Source organism: Pollachius pollachius (genome assembly GCF_949987615.1).
Source record: "Pollachius pollachius genome assembly, chromosome: 1".
In the NCBI taxonomy this organism is placed as follows: domain Eukaryota; kingdom Metazoa; phylum Chordata; class Actinopteri; order Gadiformes; family Gadidae; genus Pollachius; species Pollachius pollachius.
In genome coordinates, this window is record NC_136934.1 from 43,040,568 (window position 1) to 43,059,790 (window position 19,223).

General features: G+C 46.2%; 1 protein-coding gene across 1 annotated transcript; it reads right to left on the reverse strand.

Moving 5' to 3' along the window:
* Window positions 1-315: 315 nt before the first annotated feature.
* limd1a (LIM domains containing 1a) lies at window positions 316-18,549 on the reverse strand. The gene is made up of 8 exons (XM_079730868.1): window positions 16,725-18,549; window positions 10,090-10,191; window positions 5,790-5,857; window positions 4,660-4,722; window positions 3,192-3,322; window positions 2,176-2,227; window positions 1,550-1,618; window positions 316-945 (listed from the first exon to the last, which is right to left on the reverse strand). The coding sequence occupies exons 1-8, from the start codon at window positions 18,028-18,030 to the stop codon at window positions 808-810; spliced, it is 1,929 nt and encodes a 642-aa protein (XP_079586994.1). The 5' UTR covers window positions 18,031-18,549; the 3' UTR covers window positions 316-807.
* Between the last annotated feature and the right edge of the window lie 674 nt (window positions 18,550-19,223).

Genomic DNA, 19,223 nt, shown 5'->3' on the forward strand with positions numbered 1-19,223 from the left:
ACTCCCATGTTAAATATGGAAGGATTTTGGATCTTGGAAGAGTGCAGTCTAACAAGAAAGTAAGAAGTTAAAAGTTCATGCCTGCTCTTAATTACTGTTCCGACTATGTTTTCCGGACTGAAGTGAAAACAACATTGATTAGGTTTAGCCGCCCTCAAAGGTATAATAATTTAATACCTGGTTACTTCTACTTTCTGTTACTTCCATATTTCTTAGTTCCAGCCCCATCAGGACTTAACTAAGATATACAATTCCTTTAATGTCACACTGACATTATTGCACTCAAATCATTTTTGTAAATAATTTATTGGATTATTGAAAATGACTTCACTTCAAGAGTAAATCAGATAAATATAGGTTATTTGAGTCAATGGTTATACAGAAAAAAAACGTTGAAAATAGTTATTTGTCAGGCAAGCTATATTATTCTACTGGTTACAGTATATGTATATAGTCTGTGTCCTTATAGCCCTAGTTGAAATATAAAGACTACTTCGAAATAACAATTTCAAAACATATCAGCAATTTCCATGGAACTTACTTCATAATTATGTTAATTATAAAATATTTAGTGATGTGGGCCCAATTTAAATTAGTGCCCAAACCACATAATGGTTCAGATTAATAATATTCAGGACAACTAGACCCAAACCAGGATCACACTGCGATGATTGCCTACTTACAGAGACACACAAAAGACACTAAATCAATCTCATAGAAATGTATTGAATGTCCACTTTTTTTTGCTTCTTCTATTTCTTTGGCAGTTTCTTCATCTATCCACCAGGGGGCTCCCTCCACCCAAAACTAGAGCTGGTAGGAGGCGGCGATGGGCGACGAGCTGCCTGGCTCGATGTGTTTCAGGTGGCAGGAGTGACACAGCAGGTGGCCGTTAAGGGGGTAGCAGCGGTGGCCTTCTTCATCATTCAGCTCCATCTTACAGTCCTGCAACATGAATACAAAAACCAAATGTGAACTAACCACCTCACTGTTTAATTGTTACATACCGTTACTTTATAAGCAAATCACTGCCATTAATGTTTTGAATTTTTAAAATCTATTGAATTTTGTGTTTCTATCTAAATGTTAAGTTAATTTAATTCATGGCATTAAAATGTTACACTTTGAAATCAAGGTCATCTGAATTTATTCTAATTAATATTTCCAATATGTGGTCACTTTTCCTCTGCCCATCTACCCCTGGGGCCCCTACCCCCGGAGCCCCACTCAGGGTCCCCACCCCCAAGAAAGGTCCCTGCGGCCCAATGAGGAGAAAGTGTGCTGCTGCTGCTGCTGCTGCTGCTGCTGCTGCTGCTGCTGCTGCTGATGATGATGATGATGATGATGATGTGCAGCCCACAGCAGTCTATGGTTATCATCCACCACTGTGATTAGGCCTTTAAGAAACTCTTTGTTGTGTTTCGTCTAAACAGCAGTGGGGCCTTCAGGAAACCATAGCATTGAGCCTAATGAGTGTTTTCAAACCAGCCAATGTTCCCTGTTTTTATTCCTGATATGGGGGGGACGGGAATACCCCAGTTACACCTACCTCACAGTGATAGCACTCCACATGGTAGTCCCTGTCCATGGACACCACTCGTACGGTTTCATCAGACCCCTGGGGAGGGCGGGCACAAAAAAGGATCAAATCAATATCGATTTCACAAGAGTTTCATCACAGTTTCTCATCGGTTGGAAAGGAAGGCGTTTCCACGAGTCTAACAATCAGTGCATCCTTCAGGAGCTTCTGGTGGTTGCGGCTATTTTGTTGTCTAATTCAAACTCGGAACAACAATGCAAAGTTTGAGTGATGAGTTCTAGTGGATGATTGACATACAGCAACAAGACAAATTGTCTCACCTCCTACCAGCAGATCTAATACAAACAGGACCACAAGTACGGCTTTCTATTCTGAGTGCAGAAGTATGGCAAGCTTTTAAGAAGCTTTTCCAAGCAGAGATAAAAGTAAGAAGTTTTTATTTTAAAAGCTTCATTCCAGATTGAAGGTAGCCCTTGTAGTCATGTGTTCTAGGCTGTTGGCTGTAGGCTCATTTATATTCCCTAGTGTTGACTTCAGGTTTGGGAATTACCACCTGTAAGAGTGGATAGAAGCATTTGCACTAGTTCTTTAGTACTTTTTGTTTTCATCAAGTTATCAACCAATTAGAGACTCACCTCTGAGGGAAGGATGGGCTGGTTACAGGAAGCACATTTTGGGGCCAGGACTCTGGTAGGAGATATGAAGATAATAAAAAAGGAGTTAGGACAATTATTGATTGCTCAGAATTATTGATTGATTCATACCCATTTGATTGTAGTTTGTATCCATTAATGAATTCAATGAATCGAAAACATAGAAGCCGATGCTAGTTTGTAGATTTATAACATGTGATTTGATAATCCTCAAAAGACAGAATTCCAGAGAGCAGAACGGGCAATAGATAAAGTATTTGATCATACCTAATTAAGTCTCTACTGAGCTACTTGTGGTAATAAAGTGGCAACAGACTGCCCTGTCTATTTATTCCAAATGGTTAAATGTGGAGTACCGCTGCTGCCTTACCTGTACACAAAAACAACAACAACATCAACAACAACAACAACAGACTGCATATGGAGAGGTATGACAACTGACACATTATGTAGATTGTAGTATTGAGAGTTATGTAGAGTGTTGTTATAAGAGTGATGAAGAGCGTATTATGTAGAGTGTAGTATTGAGAGTGATGTAGGGCGCTGAAGTGTAGTATGTAGAGTGTCATTGAGGAGCAGGTATGGGTGTTTGGCATCTGGTTCAAGGATGCCTACAAGTAGAATGCATACATTGGAAACACCTAGTCTTTTACTTTCCCTGCTTTATCTGCACTTTTCATGTAAAATGTGTCACATCCAATGTTCATTTTAAAGGATGAGTTGATCAAACAGTTGGTAGTCCTAAAGGAGGAGTTTATCAAACCGGTGGTAGTCTTTAAAGGAGGAGTTTATCAAACCGGTGGTATTCTTTAAAGGGGCAGTTATCAAACCGGTGGTATTCTTTAAAGGAGGTGTTTATCAAACCGGTGGTAGTCTTTAAAGGAGGAGTTATCAAACCGGTGGTAGTCTTTAAAGGAGGAGTTTATCAAACCGGTGCTAGTCTTTAAAGGAGGAGTTTATCAAACCGGTGCTAGTCTTTAAAGGAGGAGTTATCAAACCGGTGGTAGTCTTTGACGCAGTAGATCCGGCTCCCGGCGTCCACCGTGAAGGGGACCCCGTCCAGACTCTCGTTGCAGATGGCACAGCGGAAGCAGCCGGGGTGGTAGGACTTCCCCAGGGCCTGCAGGATCTAAGTGAAAACGCAGCAGTATATCAGATCCCCCCCGTTCACTGTGAAACACATCTCAATTCAAAAAACACTCGCAGACGTCCCCCTCCCAGCCGCCGGTGGAAACGTCTCTCTTTATAGTGGCTATGGAGGAGCAGGAGAGTCTCCTCAACTCCTCCTCTCTTTATAGTGGCTATGGAGGAGCAGGAGAGTCTCCTCAACTCCTCCTCTCTTTATAGTGGCTATGGAGGAGCAGGAGAGTCTCCTCAACTCCTCCTCTCTTTATAGTGGCTATGGAGGAGCAGGAGAGTCTCCTCAACTCCTCCTCTCTTTATAGTGGCTATGGAGGAGCAGGAGAGTCTCCTCAATTCCTCCTCTCTTTATAGTGGCTGTGGGGGAGGAGGAGAGTCCCCTAAGGCTCCTCCTCCTCTGTGTAGGCCTACATGGAGAACATGCGGAGACCGGTGCAAAGCGAGTGGGAAACACACACTAGTCTTCTCGGGACCAAAATGACGAATCCTGATGGACCCAGGAAATGTGTTCGGGGATCCGATTGGATTCGAGAATTAAATCTGACTATCCGCTTCGTTTTTGTCTGAGATATGTCAGACCCTACCCATTGCATATCCAAGACGGGTCGGGTATTTTATGGGACCAACAAACCAAGAAATGATTATGGTACTAGAAATTCCGGTCTGCTGCTAAAAACGGCTATGACGTCAGATACAACATGTGGTAGCCTAATAAAAGTTGATAGAAATAACAGTCCTAAAGACCTAAAGTGACTAGGCTACGGTTTAGCTTTAAAAATGCGATGGGAATTTTCTTATATGAGTGGAACTGCAACAGTCCACCACAATTTATACACTTTATCAGTCCTTTCCCTGCACCTATCTTCCACTCTGAAAACTCACTGGCGCTGCTCACCGTTTTCACCCTTATTTCATGCTCTAGTAAATCTGATCATAATGGTTAGCCTAATCATCACGCAAATTAGACAGCTCTTGTCGGGTCCACTGGGAATTACACACGATAAACAAACCCTAGGGTTCGGGTAGACCCTTAAGGCCTTTGACACACACTCAGTATGAGTGAACTTAAGTGTATTTGTGTGAATTTAAGTGTTTATAAGTGAGTGTTTTATCAATTTATATTTAACTGTATCCCACAAAGATGTGAATCAAAGGATAGACGGACAGACATTCGGACAGAATTCAGTCACTCTTTCGTTAAAGCCTTATTCCAGATGTTCAACAGGAAGCCATGTGCAGTCACAGCTGCTCAGCGTTCCTGACAAGGGAATGTTACACACACACACACACACACACACACACACACACACACACACAAGAATTTACCATATCCATGATCAAATGTCCACACGCGTTGCATTTGTCAGCAGACTGCTGGAAACCTGAGAACTGAGACAAAGAACAAACATTAATGTACTGATATTGTCATTGTTAAGACCTGTACACTAGAAAAAAAAATGCCTCAAGCAATCCCATAGGTTGCTCCTCATTGCATTGAACCCGCCCCATATAAGATAAATGGTTGTGATTGGCCCGACCCAGGCCAGGTCTGCTGGAAATCGGTCTGAACAGGAGGGGGGGGCAGTGACATCTGACAAAGCAAATAAAACATGAGCTCGCAGATTCGTCTGGTTCCCAGGAAACACTAGTCCCTAGCTCAGACATAACCCAGCTTGGGGAACTGCAAACAATCTGAAATTTACCAGAAGGGTTTTCAGACATTGCCATTATTTTTTTATCCTTCTTTCTTAGTTCCCATAATGATGAAGCCAAATCACTATGGGCTTCACATAAATAGAAGTCCCTCAAAATAACTTTTTTTGAATTGTCATAAGCATCTCGCAAACCAACAGCCTTGTGGACACCCTACTGGTTCAAATGGTGTGAAACCAGCCACAGCTGTCCTCTTATGAAGCAGGACTAAAGCGGTGCTCTCTGGCTCCAGACAGCTTCACAATCTCACCCATGGGAGTCAGCCGATATGGTCTGCCACGGGATCACGGTGTCCAACACCTCCTACTTAACTCTGGTCACCAAGAGGTCACACTTTTTATTTCATTGAGAAGTCTCCGCAATACACTCAGCCCTCAACGAAGAACAGTGTGAAAGAAGAGTAGAGGTAGGGAAAAAAAAAGTCGAGGTGGAATCTGCAAGGCCATCGATTTAATCGTCACATGATGGCCTGATCAGCCTAATCAAGAACTAAACCATAATCATACTAGTTAAATTACCACAATCATGAACCTAAAATGAAAAGTTAGCAGACAGGACTATAAACACAGATTGAGGCCATAGTTGTCCCTTATTAATCCATCCTGGGTAGCAGACAATATACTGTTTAAGATCGCCGCGTGGAGAGCGTGCACTGGATAAAGGCATCAGAAGATGAAGCAACATCTACGAGGTTGGCTACAACTCCAGATCTGTGGTGTGGGAGGGTGTTGGAAGCCACTCACCAGGAAGTCCTCTTCACAGAACACCTTCCCCCCTACGAAGTAGAAGGCCTTCCCGCGCAGCCTGCGACCTGAGGAGGCACAGCAAACAAACGATACGTCAATACAACATGCAACCGCGCACTTTATCTGTCAGAGGAGGCTAATAAACCACCTACCTCATGATGTCATTGTAAATGGTTTAACCTTTTTTTTTAACACGTCTAAAAACAATTTGCTCTATCAAATCTATTTTGGCGAGACCCTTGTTGAAAAGTAATTGGCCTGTGCATACTCTCCGTCTCGGCAGAGGAATAAACACTTCAGATGTAATTCCTTCTGTCCCGGGTAGAAGCACCAGACGCACAAATCAACCAGGCAGTCCCTGCCGGTCGGGCCGGCAGTCCCCGCTTCATCACACACATCCAGAGCACGGCTGGCTCGGCACATCTGGATGTGGTGGGGCCAGGAGCACCAGCCTGGTTGGATCCTGTTACCGGACATCGCTACTCATTAAAGCCTGTCTGATCACATGGCCAGACGCTGGCTGAGGCTCAGTGGAGAGATGCTGCTGCCATTTTGCTTCTTTTGTGGCCGCAGGAACCTTTCCTTTCTGGAGGCTAGAATGGGTAATGTATGCTTGCTTTGTGTAAACATAAACTTTTGGACACACACACACACACACACACACACACACACACACACACACACACACACACACACACACACCTCTGTCCATGGCCCACAGGAAGAGGGAACATTCCACACATTTTCTGAAGGGGGGGGGGAGTGGGGGTTAGGGGCTTTAACCACGGTACATTGAATCCACCTTTATCTCTATAATGACTCCAGAGTCTGCACGCACACGCACACACACACACACTACACTTAGAATGTTTTCAATTATATTTAATACTTAATCCAATGACATGATTCAAAATTGCTTTACACAACGAATCATTGGTAATTTGTTATTCTCATGGAGAAAAAACGACACGAAAGCCATAAAGTTTCAATTCATGTGGCGGTAGGGGTCAACAACAGCTGAACACTATGGGCGTCGAAGCCTCCTGAACCTCTTGAAGCCGCCAGCTCATGTTTCATCCATTAAAGTATTGTCACATGACGTTCCCCCGGACGTTCCCTCTCTTTTAGAGGACAATATGGCCACCGCGTGTGAAGAATGACCTCTGGAGGCGACAGCGGATTGGATGAAGACGAGGTGTCAAACTGGCCTGGTGGATAATGACTGTGGAGGCAGAGGTCCCAGGGGGAGGGGGTTGGCGAGAGAGAGAGAGAGAGAGAGAGAGACCTTCCTCTTCCTCACATTCCAGTTTCTTTTTCAAAGTGACTCATAAAGTAATGGCGGTGAGTCGTTAGCGGAGATAGGGACTTAATTAAAGTCAGACGCCGGAGCTGCAGGAATGGCAGCTATTCCTCCTTTGTTAAAGCCTGACGGGCTATTTCTGGCAATTTAAAACATTCAAGAAAATCCTTTACATGCGTCTCTGTATTTTCATAAGAAAGATCATTTCGTGCAATAGCCCCAGGTAAAGGACCACTTATAATAGATGTATACTTTGGAATCTCGTTCTCTTTAACTGTTCTATACAAGTCTACTGTGTACCGTTAACATGAAACGATAACAAAGTGAAGCATTACTTATTATTTGGGGCTATTTGGAGTTGAGGTCTCATATCTGATGATGTTGGCTAAAGGGCCTCTTATTGTGGTACTATTGGAGGTGTAGGTCTCATATCTGTTAATGGCGGCTGGAGAGAGTCTTATTGTGGTACTATCGGAGGTGTAGGTCTCATATCTGTTAATGGTGGCTGAAGAGACTTTAACCACGGCACGGCATGTGGCTAGAGTCCCTCGACGTGAAGCAACCTCAACGGCGGGACCACAATAAACGTGTGCGGTTGCTCCACCATTTGAAGGGACTGAAAAATCCAAAAAGGTTAGAGCTCTGTCTGTCTAATAGGCATGGATTGACCTTTCAAATAATAAAATAAAATAAACTAATTACCACAAGGCAAAACTTGGGACGCAAAACTTGGGACGACTAAACTCTGGCTTTAGAATAGTATAAAGGGACCTGTTGGCATAAGCGATGCCAGGGACTCTTATTGTGGTAATATTAGAGATGTAGGTCTCGTATCTGCTCTGGTGTAACGGGACCTGTTGGCAAAAGCGACGATGCCAAGGCAGTGTGCACCGATTCACAAGAATCTTCTACAGCGCTATCCCCGTCGCGCTGCCACTGCTTATCGTAATGGAGGTCTAGGTGAATGTCTCTACCAAGCTGGTTACCCCCCACCTCCAACAGGAGGGGGTGGGGGGAATTGTGGACAACGGAGGGTCTGTCTCTACCGACCTGGTCAACCCCCCAGCCATGACTGCCTGTTTGTGAATCCCTGGTGGAAGCAACTACTGTGTAGCTCCTCCGACGGCCTGAAGGTGGCTCATGGTGGTCGGACGGTTGGCAAATGGACATTTATTCTTCGTTCGGCCGTGGCTAGTTCAACTCCATGTTATTCATTATCCCGATTAACAGTTTTAACGCTCATGCTTGTACCAAGTCTATATGTTCTCTACTGGCTGTTGAGGTCAACGATAACCCCCCCCCCCCCCCTCCCCCCCTTGACGGCTGAACTCCACTTTTACATGGAGTGACCTCCAGGTGGGGAGGGCGGGAGGAGCGTTTGTGGTTGCCGTGACGAGGGCAGTGTTGGCCAAGCACACAGTTCTAATGCTGTTCACCGGCGTGTTGCGCAACACCAGCGAGAAGGTGGCACTGGGCTGGTGGGTATTTAAAGCATCGGTGAGACATTCGGCTAACAACGCAGAAACGCCACCGGGTGTGTGAGTGAGTGAGCAGGTCTGTGTGGTTGACGGAGGTGTGAGTGGGTGCCAGCAAACGTGCATTTTTGTATATCTTTATTTGTAGATGCGTTTTGCCTTCATGGGTGCGCCTATGTGTGCGTCTATGTGTGCGTCTGTTTGTAAGCGAAATTGTGTGTGTGTGTATGCGCGACCGTGTGTGTGTGTATGTGTGACTGTGTGTATGCGTGTGCGTGCCTCTGTGTGTGTGTGACTGTGTGTGAGTGTCTATTTGTGTGTACGCGGCGCACCTATGTATGTGTGTGCGCGCGTGTGTGTGTGAATACCTCGTCTGTCTGTCCCCAGGCTCCGTGGGGGGCAGCTGACATAACAACCCCCCTGTGTCCTCCTGGAGCCTCATATCTGGGGGCCCGACATTCCACCCCAAGATGGGCTCCTCTTGGGGTTCAGCCAGTGTGCCCTTGCCCCCCCCCCCCCCGTCCAGTGGAAGATATGAGAGCTATGCACTTCTGTACACGGCCCGTCGCGTCAGACACACCAGCTCATTATAATCCCCCCCTCTTTATTTAAACTGCCCTTGATGCAAGTATGGAACACACACACACACACACACACACACACACACACACACACACACACACACACAAATTGGCTGGGCCACCCGAGGAAGACGCCTAGGCCACTGCTGCAGACGAGCTCCTGGTCTCCGATCTGATAAGGAGCCGAGTACATTTAGGATAACGAGCTTTAATGGAAATCGTTGCTGAGCTCCTAACGAGCACAGGAGGCAAGTGAGGGCTGGGTTGATAAAAATCACTCAACAAAATATTAAAAAGGTCAACGAGAAAAAAAAAAAAAAAGAAGTGAACCGGGATTTTAAATGAGGATTAGAATTGGGGGAAGTCACGGTTATGAATGAGCCCAGTGACCCCGGCTGACCCTCCTCCGTGCTCCCTGAACACGCTCCGTCCCTGCCTCGCTCTCTTCCCGGTGTCCATGCTCTGGGGTTGGCCGCAGGAGTGACTGACACACCCAGAAACCAAACACCACACCTCGGCTCCACGAGCCAGAGCGCGCGTGTGTGTGTGTGTGTGTGTGTGTGTGTGTGTGTGTGTGTGTGTGTGTGTGTGTGTGTGTGTGTGTGTGTGTGTTGAGCTCAGGGCGCAGAACAACTGAAGAGATGGATCTCCGTTCAAGTGAAAAAGAGGGGCTTCAGCTAAAGCCGCCCATCTGGAGGGGGGCTTGGTGGATGAGGAGGAGGCCAGAGGAGTGAGGTGGGGTTAACTGGGAGCGCTCTGTCAACAGAGGAATACACTCTATAGACACAGTGTGTGTGTGTGTGTGTGTGTGTGTGTGTGTGTGTGTGTGTGTGTGTGTGTGTGTGTGTGTGTGTGTGTGTGTGTGTGTGTGTGTGTGTGTGTGTGTGTGTGTGTGTGTGTGTGTGTGTGTGTGTGTGTGTGTGTGTGTGTGTGTGTCTTACTGCAGGCGCTGCAGCAGAAGCAGCGGTCGTGGTAGAGGTTTCCCATGGCCTGGCAGGCCTGGTTGGCTCCGTGCACGGCCTGGTTACACTTCACACATACCCCTGGAACACAACGCACACACAAAAATGTTTAGTCACAAGGAACAACCTTCCCCTCGCTAATACAGCATAAACCACTAAACTGGTAATACACAAAGACGTAGAAAAAAAGATGCATGGAAACCGTTTTTAAATCTCAAAAGCAAACGCATGAAACAAACATAAGAACGTGCATGTTCACATTGAGTTCTTACTAAGAAAAGCATATTGCATGGTAAACCAACACATAGAACACTGTATGTTCCCATTCGGGGCTGAAACAGAAAAGTTTATTGTGCAACAGAGAATAGCAATGTGTTCAAACTGTGCGACCTCAGTCATCTTATTCTTATATTTTCTAACTTTTTCATCATCCATCTATAAATACTAAAGCACCCAGGGATGCTGAGTCACAGTTTGGCTTCCCCAGGAGGCTCTATGGTCAGTAAAACGGGATGGGAGGTGCACAGAGCACTGAGACTGGGACATCAAATAGAATTAAAACAATGAAAAAATCCGCAAAAAATATCCTTTCAAAGCCAGGAAGCTGGTTAGCACTCTGTTTCACTCATCAGAGAGCACTGTTTGACTTGGCACACACACACACACACACACAGGCTAACGGTCAATAGCATCAGGGTTAAGCCTCCATACCTGGCCAAACAACACACACACACACACACACACACACACACACACACACACACACACACACACACACACACACACACACACACACACACACACACACACACACACACACACACACACACACACACACACACACACAAAAAAAGAATGAAAGAGGAAGAAAAGACGGATGGAAAGAAGCAGGGACACCGAGCCACATGACTCATTCAGCTAGATTCCAGATGTCTTTTCCACCTCCTTTTTATTTCCGTCTTAAAGTTTCTGTCCTTTAACAGGTGATTACAGGTGTCATCAAATAATGAAATACATCTTAGATTAGATTGCCTGTAACGGGGTGTTATTATGGGACAATAAAAGATTACAGGATTTACCTGTGTGCTGTGCATATTATGATGTTATTATTTGATATTATTATGTAACCTTGGGGCGATGGCATATCAAAGGAGTACATTAGTCACAACGACTTCCCAAGATCAATCAAGAACAGTGTGTGTCTATGTGCGTGCTTGCATGCATGTGTGTTGGTCTTTGCGCAAGGCTTTGTATGTGTGTGTGTATATGTACGTGTGTGTGTTGAGCCCTACTAGAACAACCCCCTAGAGCAGGAGAGGGGAACAGAGGTCCGCTCTTCAGCCTCCCAGTAAAGACAGCCCAGGCCCAGGGGCTGACAAAGGGGCCTCTGTTGGAGCCCAGGCTCCCCACCAGCGGCCCCATCACGCGCCCTCATCCTCCACAAACAGTCACACATTAAGACCCACCACTACATGATGTGCTCCTCATGTCTGACCGAGTTATATAACGGCGCACGCACACACACACACACACACACACACACACACACACACACACCACACACACACACACACACACACACAGGGTATAGGGAGAAAGCAAGAGCAAGACAGAAGGGTAAACACACACACACACACACACACACACACACACCCTCTCTCCGGACTTAAGGAAGGATCGATGTGAGTCCAATAATAGGCAACTTCAACACAACTAATGCAGTTGTTGCGCAAAAGTCGTTCATGTTCAAAAAGGAACATCTGATTGTTTTCATTTAGCAATGGGTGAATATAAAATACCCCAGAATGCATTTCCCTTGGAATCTAATGTGAACCATATTAAAACAAAAGGAATGAACCGTTTTCCTTTTTATATTAGATAACTTTAAATTGCACATTCCTCTGGAGGATAAATACCCCATACCTTAACCCCCCCCTCAAACCTTATTTTTACCCATCTTTGGTAGATAGCAGCTGGGCTGCTAAAGTCGCAAGAAGGCTGCTAACGTTGCGACTGGGCAGCTAACCGAGCAACTAATAACTGAACGTATAATTGGGAGTGGGCTGCTAAAGCAGCAACTGGGCATCTAAAGAAGCAACAGGACTGTTAATAATGTTCTGTTCTAGAAATGTTCTGCTAAACCTAACGTAGGCAACCGCCCAATATTCCAAAACACTGATTATTTACAGAACTACTCGCTGCAACACTTTATGGAACAGGAGAACAGAAAGGGGGTGGGGGGGGGGTAGGGTTGGTCTGGGCCGAGTTCGTGAAGGGGGATTCAAAACCCCACCCCAACAAGCTGCTTCACCTGCGGTCAAAACTCCCTTGCTGCCCCCCCCCCCGCCCCCTATATCCACAACCAAGTCGGATCACAGATTGAAAGCTTAACCCTGCTTATACTGCTGCTACACTCCTGAGGAAGTACTGACCCTTCTTATTGCACCCATAGTGGAACAGGTTTTATGTCAACCATATGCACGACAAAAAAAGAAAAAGTTACAGACAAAGCACATGTTCAGGATTTTTTTTTAAGTCATCGGCCGTCCAATGTGTCGGCTTATTGGCAAATGTTTATTCTGTAGCCAAGGAGTTGAAGTGCACACACACACGCACACGCACACACACACACACACACACACACACACACCAGAGCGGAAGGCAGAGATCCTGGGAAGAGTAAAGATAAGGCCTCCAACCCACAGCCAGATGGACTCCAATGATCTCCTATATGAAGACAAAACTTTAGTGCAACCAGCGAGCATGTGAACTAGAAAATCTGCGAAAATATGGGCCGATTATGATATCCCCCCCTCACATTTCTCATAAATCAGCCTCCGCCATAAATACTTCATCCACTTGGTCTCCAGTTACAACAGACAAAGACCCCCCCACCCATACTCTCCTCCAGACGTTTGTCTAGTCATCCATTCAACACCTCTCTGATCATATTACCCCTCCCCCCCTCTATTTTCATCAGCTAACGACCCAGTCTCCGGTTTACTCAAATTCCTCGCTCCCCCTTTTCCAGACATTCCTCAGTGTTCCCCCCGTGCTGTCATTTTGGCACTGACTGCACTCATTTTCCCAGAACTCCCTGTTGCAGTGTGTTTGGGATGCTGATGGATCCCAGTTCCAGTGCACAGCAGAGATGACAGATCCTGGCAGGACCTTAAGATCCTGATAGAACCGTATAAGCCCAGCATCAAGTAAGAGGTTAAGAATGTGTGCTTTTATAACTCTTAAAAAAGTGTGTAAGCTGCCCCATGTCACCAGCGAAAAGATATTCCAAAAAAGGTTAAAAATAAAAAACACATTGTATTGTATCTGTATTGTTTTAAGTATAATGTGTACCGCTTGGTCTTGGCATTCAAATAAAAAGGTGTCACTCTTTTCTTTGGATCTAAATACTTGGGCGTAAATATAAGGAGCAGATATAAGCAATTATAATCAGCATGCGGTGCAATTGTGCCTCTTTTCCCACATTGTAATTATGATGTCCATGTTTGGAAGACGCATGACTCAAACGATGATGAGCCACGTTCTCTCTCTCTCTCTCGGGAACTTCCAAAGACTAGTGAGAGGCAGGGATATTATACGTTATTCCTCCATCTGCGAGGGACTCCCTGGCTGAGAGCCCTGCTTATTTTCTCTCCGCTCCTCTGGCACAGAGGTGGGCGGTGATGGAATTAAAGTTCTGTTATATTTTAATAAAAGAACGTATTGTTAAATGGAAGTTGTTTCTTTTAAAGTCGCAGGCAAAAGTTTTGCTCCTTAAACCGGGGTTGACTTAGCCTTTGATAATAGTTTTTCGAGTGTCCATTTCTGCTGTTGTGTTGTGTTGTACAGCACAGGAGCGTTAGTGGTTCATTGAAAGGATTTGTATTTTAGTGCTACTGGCCACTGTCGCTTTCCCATAAACCTGCCAGCATGTAAGTGTGGATAGGTGGACTTGAGCCTGCTTGTGACACACCATACCCCTCTTAAAAGTCAATGAAGGACTCAGGGGGTGTCTGGAATTACAACTGTGACATTCCAACAGGAAATTCCTTCACTAGGACACAGGGGACGCCGTTATGGGCTGCCCGGCGAGCAAACAAGCCCCCCCCCTTCCCCGCCCTTAACTCATCCAAAACAGGGCCTCCAATAACTCAACTCGTGTTTACATCAATAAAGAAAATCAAGAACCCCCTAAGCTCACTGATCAAAGTCCCAGAAACCCCTGCACTGCAGAGGCTTCCACCGACTAATCAAGAACATATGCACCTCCTGGGAACCAGAGTAGGCCTTATCAAGTGATGCACGGTCGTGTGAGGACAAAGGTGGCCTTAAATCATAGACCCCTGTGGCCTGTTCCCCATGTTACCTTTAGTCCCTTGTAGCCTGGTGACATGCAGAAAAGAAGCCGTCAGACGCACGAAGAGTGAGAACATGGCCCTCAATATAAATAGAATACACTCTCTCTCCCTCTCTTATCCAATTCGGGCTTGCATTGCTCTCGGCTTCGTCAAAAACAGGACAGGAGGACGATGTTGATCAAGTCTGACACAATCTGCTGGCCGGATGAAGTGACAACACAAATAGAAAAGAAGTCCAAAAAAAAGAGCTCAAGAGATTAGAATTTCAAAAGGAGGAAGGGCAAGCTCACATCAACCTAACTCAGGAGAAACTAAATAAAAAGGTGTGTCGAACCAATGGTTGTGTTAGAGTGTGTCTGTCGGCCTGTCTGCCTATGCTTGGTGAAATGGAATATATATGAAAAGGAAATAGAGAAATGTGCAGGCACAGGTCTGTCTTCATGGTGATGAGGTAATTTGGAAAGGACTGAACAGCAGCCAAACCGCCCAGACCCAGGATTGAAAGAACGCAACGGGAATGTCATCCAAGGATGAAGAGAATGACATCTGTGGAGGGAATAAGAAGTCCAGAGGCCACGGGACATAACTGTGCGCAGGTGTCTGCGCAAAAGAACGGTCCTCCAGGAAGTTTGAAATATTTGTATGCTGAGGGTCTCTGAGATTTTCCAGCAGTGCGTAGCACAACACTATGCGGTCTTCACTTATAGTTACTAGTTATCCTGAGATTGTGTGTGAGCTTAGAGTCCACATTGTGATCACTCTCATAATTGACCATACATGGTACTGTGGATGCCCACAATATCCTAGATTTTTCAATGAACTGATTGCTTATTCAGAATAATGAGTGAATGTTTCCTCAAGTTATTATATAAAAGTTAAAAATAAAATAGTGGTGAAAGGTTGATGGTGGCGATACCATTTGCACAACCGGTCGCCAATCTAAAATGCATTTTAATGTTGGCCTGTTTGACTGCAGTATACAGGAAACTAATACAGTGTTGAGTCAGGCTTATAATGCCATCACAAACCCCGGGACCCTTCGTCATTCTCATTGACTGTGAAAGAGCCTTACTCACCCTACTTTCAATTCATGGTGTAACCCTATCACACTGACTTCGAACACTGCGTATGCAGTGTCTAGGGTTCGTAGATACCTATTATGCCCTCACACCAAACACTATTTCAGAATTTAGATTGAACATGTATGCCATACAACCTCAAATCTAAGTGAATAAGGTTTATACCTTACTTCAAAATTCTTTGTTTCATCCAATCATGTTGCTGAAGGCGGGCTCTATAAGTATGTCATTGGCTATTAGAAGCGAACACAAACTCTGAAACTAAACTGTAAACTGTAAAAAAGAAATGTCTGTAAAGGTTTGATATCAACACTGTGTAGGCTGGCAGCTCGTAGAAATCCACTTATTAAAATCCCCTTCTGAATGCTTCATCCAGCGCCGCAATTAGTTAACGTTGGTAGAATATCTTCGTAGCAGAGGAGGACACAAGCAGTAACTCTGACACTTATAGGTTTCTGGATTCCATCCCAGGCTCTGTGATGTCTCTCCCCAGAGGTTAGTATGCTACGGAATAGTAGGGGGATCCCAGATTACCTCCTCACTAACACAGACTGTATCTCCCACTTAGAAGAATCTTGTGAAAAAAGAAAAGATACAGAAACATGTTTAAGGGGCATTATTTAAAGTAGAAGGACATAACGAGCAAAGTCCCTCTTTTGAAATTATGTAAAATGAATTTGCATTCTATTGGATGGGGGGGAACAGAGGAGTGTGAGCGAGAACTTGATAAAATGTATGCAAGTTTCTGTTACTGTTGTACTGTTATATTTTCAACTCTAAACGGGTCAGGAGCCTGGATGTACTTTAACAAAGAGCGCGTAAAGCACCTGCCTCCGCATTGCAATGTAAAGTTTTATGGAATGCATGCACACAAAGCTTAGTGATCCACTATCAAGTAGGACCATCAAGGACACAGACGCACACACAAACAACGACAACTGGGGCCCGCACCGCAACAGGCCACCTAATCTGAGAGCTTTGTGTGAGGGAGTGTGACAGGAATGTCAAAACAAAAGACACTGTATGGAAATACCATTCAAAACCGCAGTACAAAGTTTAAAAGGCTTTACGTTTGCTAAACGTTATCCCTTTGTATCCTGCACTGCAAACCGCCTCCTGAGAGGTTGGGAAGGAGGTCGTTTCTGGATGTGGAGAGAGAGAGTGTTAAAGTTCTTACCAAAGTAGTCCGTCTTTGGCTTGGCCTCCATCTCCTTCTCCAGATGTTGTGCGAGGACGTCTGACTTGGATTCAGCGGCAGAAGGCCCCATGTCGGGCGCCAGGGCAGGGACCGCCTGGCTGGGCAGAACCGCAGCAGCCTCTTCCACGGGGGGACCACGGCCCTGGACATCAGCGAGGGGCGCCTGTCCCAGGGGAGACCCTCGGGAGAGGGGGGACCCTCGGGGCTCCCCCTCCCCCTGGTGTTTGGGGGCCATCCCTGGGGTCGGGGTAACGTGGGCTTTGAGCTGTGGGGATCCAGACCGGGGTCCGAGCAGGGTACCCACAGCCATCCCAGCAGCCAAGCCGTGGTTCTGAGTGGGGGGGCCGTTCTGATAGGGGTTCCCCTGGCTGACGGAGGGCCTGAGGGTGGATGGGGGTGAAGGGTAGTAGGCTGTGGGTGGTGTTACAGGCAGAGGCTGGGCGGAGGGCTGCTGAAGCTGGAAGCTAGCGCCACCTGTGAAGGCACAGAGTGGCAAGCCAGGGATGAGGTCTGGTTTGCCAGAGCTGGAAGGTTCTCCAATCCGTATGGTGGAGTTGGGACTTTGCCTCTCTGGAGGGGCAGGGGCCTTGGGAGCCCCAGGGATGCTGGGATATAGATGGCTGTGAGGGGAGGGGGACGGAGACTTGTGTTTGGGTTGCTGATGATACGGACTGCTCTCAGAGATTGAACCAGGAGGGGATGCGAATGACTGGATTCCACTTGAACTTCCCCAAGCACCCGATGGGCTGACTGGGTGCCCATGTGTGGGCGTGCTGTTGGGCGCGTTTCCTGAATTGGAAGGAGCTGGGGTGTGGTGTTGGTAATGGGGCTCAAAACGCTCCTTATTATCGTAATTGTTTCCGTAGCCATGTGCCCTGCCCTGTGAAACTTCTGGCTGGAGGACTGGATGCGGTTTCTGCCCGTCATGTTGTGCGTACTGATTCCCGCCTACGGGCGCTACAGGGCCGGAGAGAATGGGGGGTTTGGCCGCGGCTTCGGACGTCTGTCTGGAGCTATTGATGGGCGGCCTGTCTTTGGTGTAGTACGCGCTACCGTGACCCCCGTTCATTCGTATCGCCAGGGTGTTTTTTGCCTGCTCCTCTTGTTGCTTCTGCATGTGGATCTTTGTCATTTTCGAGGCAAACACTTTCCTGGTTTCTTCGAAGTCGGGATTGTTCCCCGCATCTCTCCTCGTCCGGAACAACCCGTCTCTAGACGCTTCATACATGTTCAGATCCTCTATAAACTTACTTGCCTCCAAACCCAAATCCTCGTATTTATCCATTTTGAAAAGTTGCTCGCCGTTGGCGTTTTGACAAAGTAGAAGAATGAAAAAAAAAACTGGTAGGATCACAGACTAGAGACTGGTACCAGCATCAGAAAGTCACACCGCGTCTCGTCTTGAGGTCCCGAAGCGGAGCAGTGTCCAGGGAGCACTGAGTGTACCGAGGGTCTTTGGTCAAAAGTTGTTATTCCTCTTCTTAGCCGAATTCGACTTTTCGTCGCATTAGTGAGTAACCAACACGTTCTTCGTTACTCAGTTTAAGTGGTTCCAAACTCTGTGATGCGGTGCGCTGTCTGGTTATAACGAAAAGATCCAACGACCCCTTTTAAAACTTAAATCATGGCGCTGGGTGCGGAACCCCTTCATTGAGAACTTTCCCCTTGGGCAACTTTATCACAAAAACAGTTGGTTACTTACAATGTCGCGCTTATACATCCGTGCGAAGAAGGCTGCTCTTGCTGTCAACACGTCTAACTGGACACAGTGGCGTTGGTAAGACTCGGTCAGGAGTGGACAGACCCCGGCGTGGCCAGTGGACCGTGGGACCAGGGCGCAGTTAGCTTTTAAAGGCGCAGAGCGCATATCTAAACTACCGTAATGACCCACCTACCGCTACTCATATCTACTCTACCGTAATCGACCCATATACCTCAGCACACATCTTCGCTACCGTAATGACAAATCTTCCTCAGCTCATATCTACTCTACCGTAATGACAGATCTTTCTCAGCTCATATCTTGTCTACCGTAATGACAGATCTACCTAAGCTCACACCTACTTTACCCTAATGACACATCTTTCTCAGCTCATATTTTGTCTACCATAATGACATATCTACCTAAATCACACCTACTTTACCCTAATGGCACATCTTCCTCAGCTCATATCTTGTCTACCGTAATGACAGATCTACCTAAGCTCACACCTACTTTACCGTAATGACACATTTTCCTCAGCTCATACCTACTCTACTGTAATGACACATGCCTCAGCTCATATCTATTCTCTGCTGTCTCTCTGAGCTGTCTCAGCTCATATTTACTCTACTGTAATGATGCATCCCCACACCCACTGGCGGTCACAGAGGAGATGTGAGGAGAGATGCTATCCATCAAAGACTGGGGGAGGATTAGGGGGCAATTGGTACAATAGCCAGATAGGGAATTGGACCAGCACACCGGGGTTCGCACCC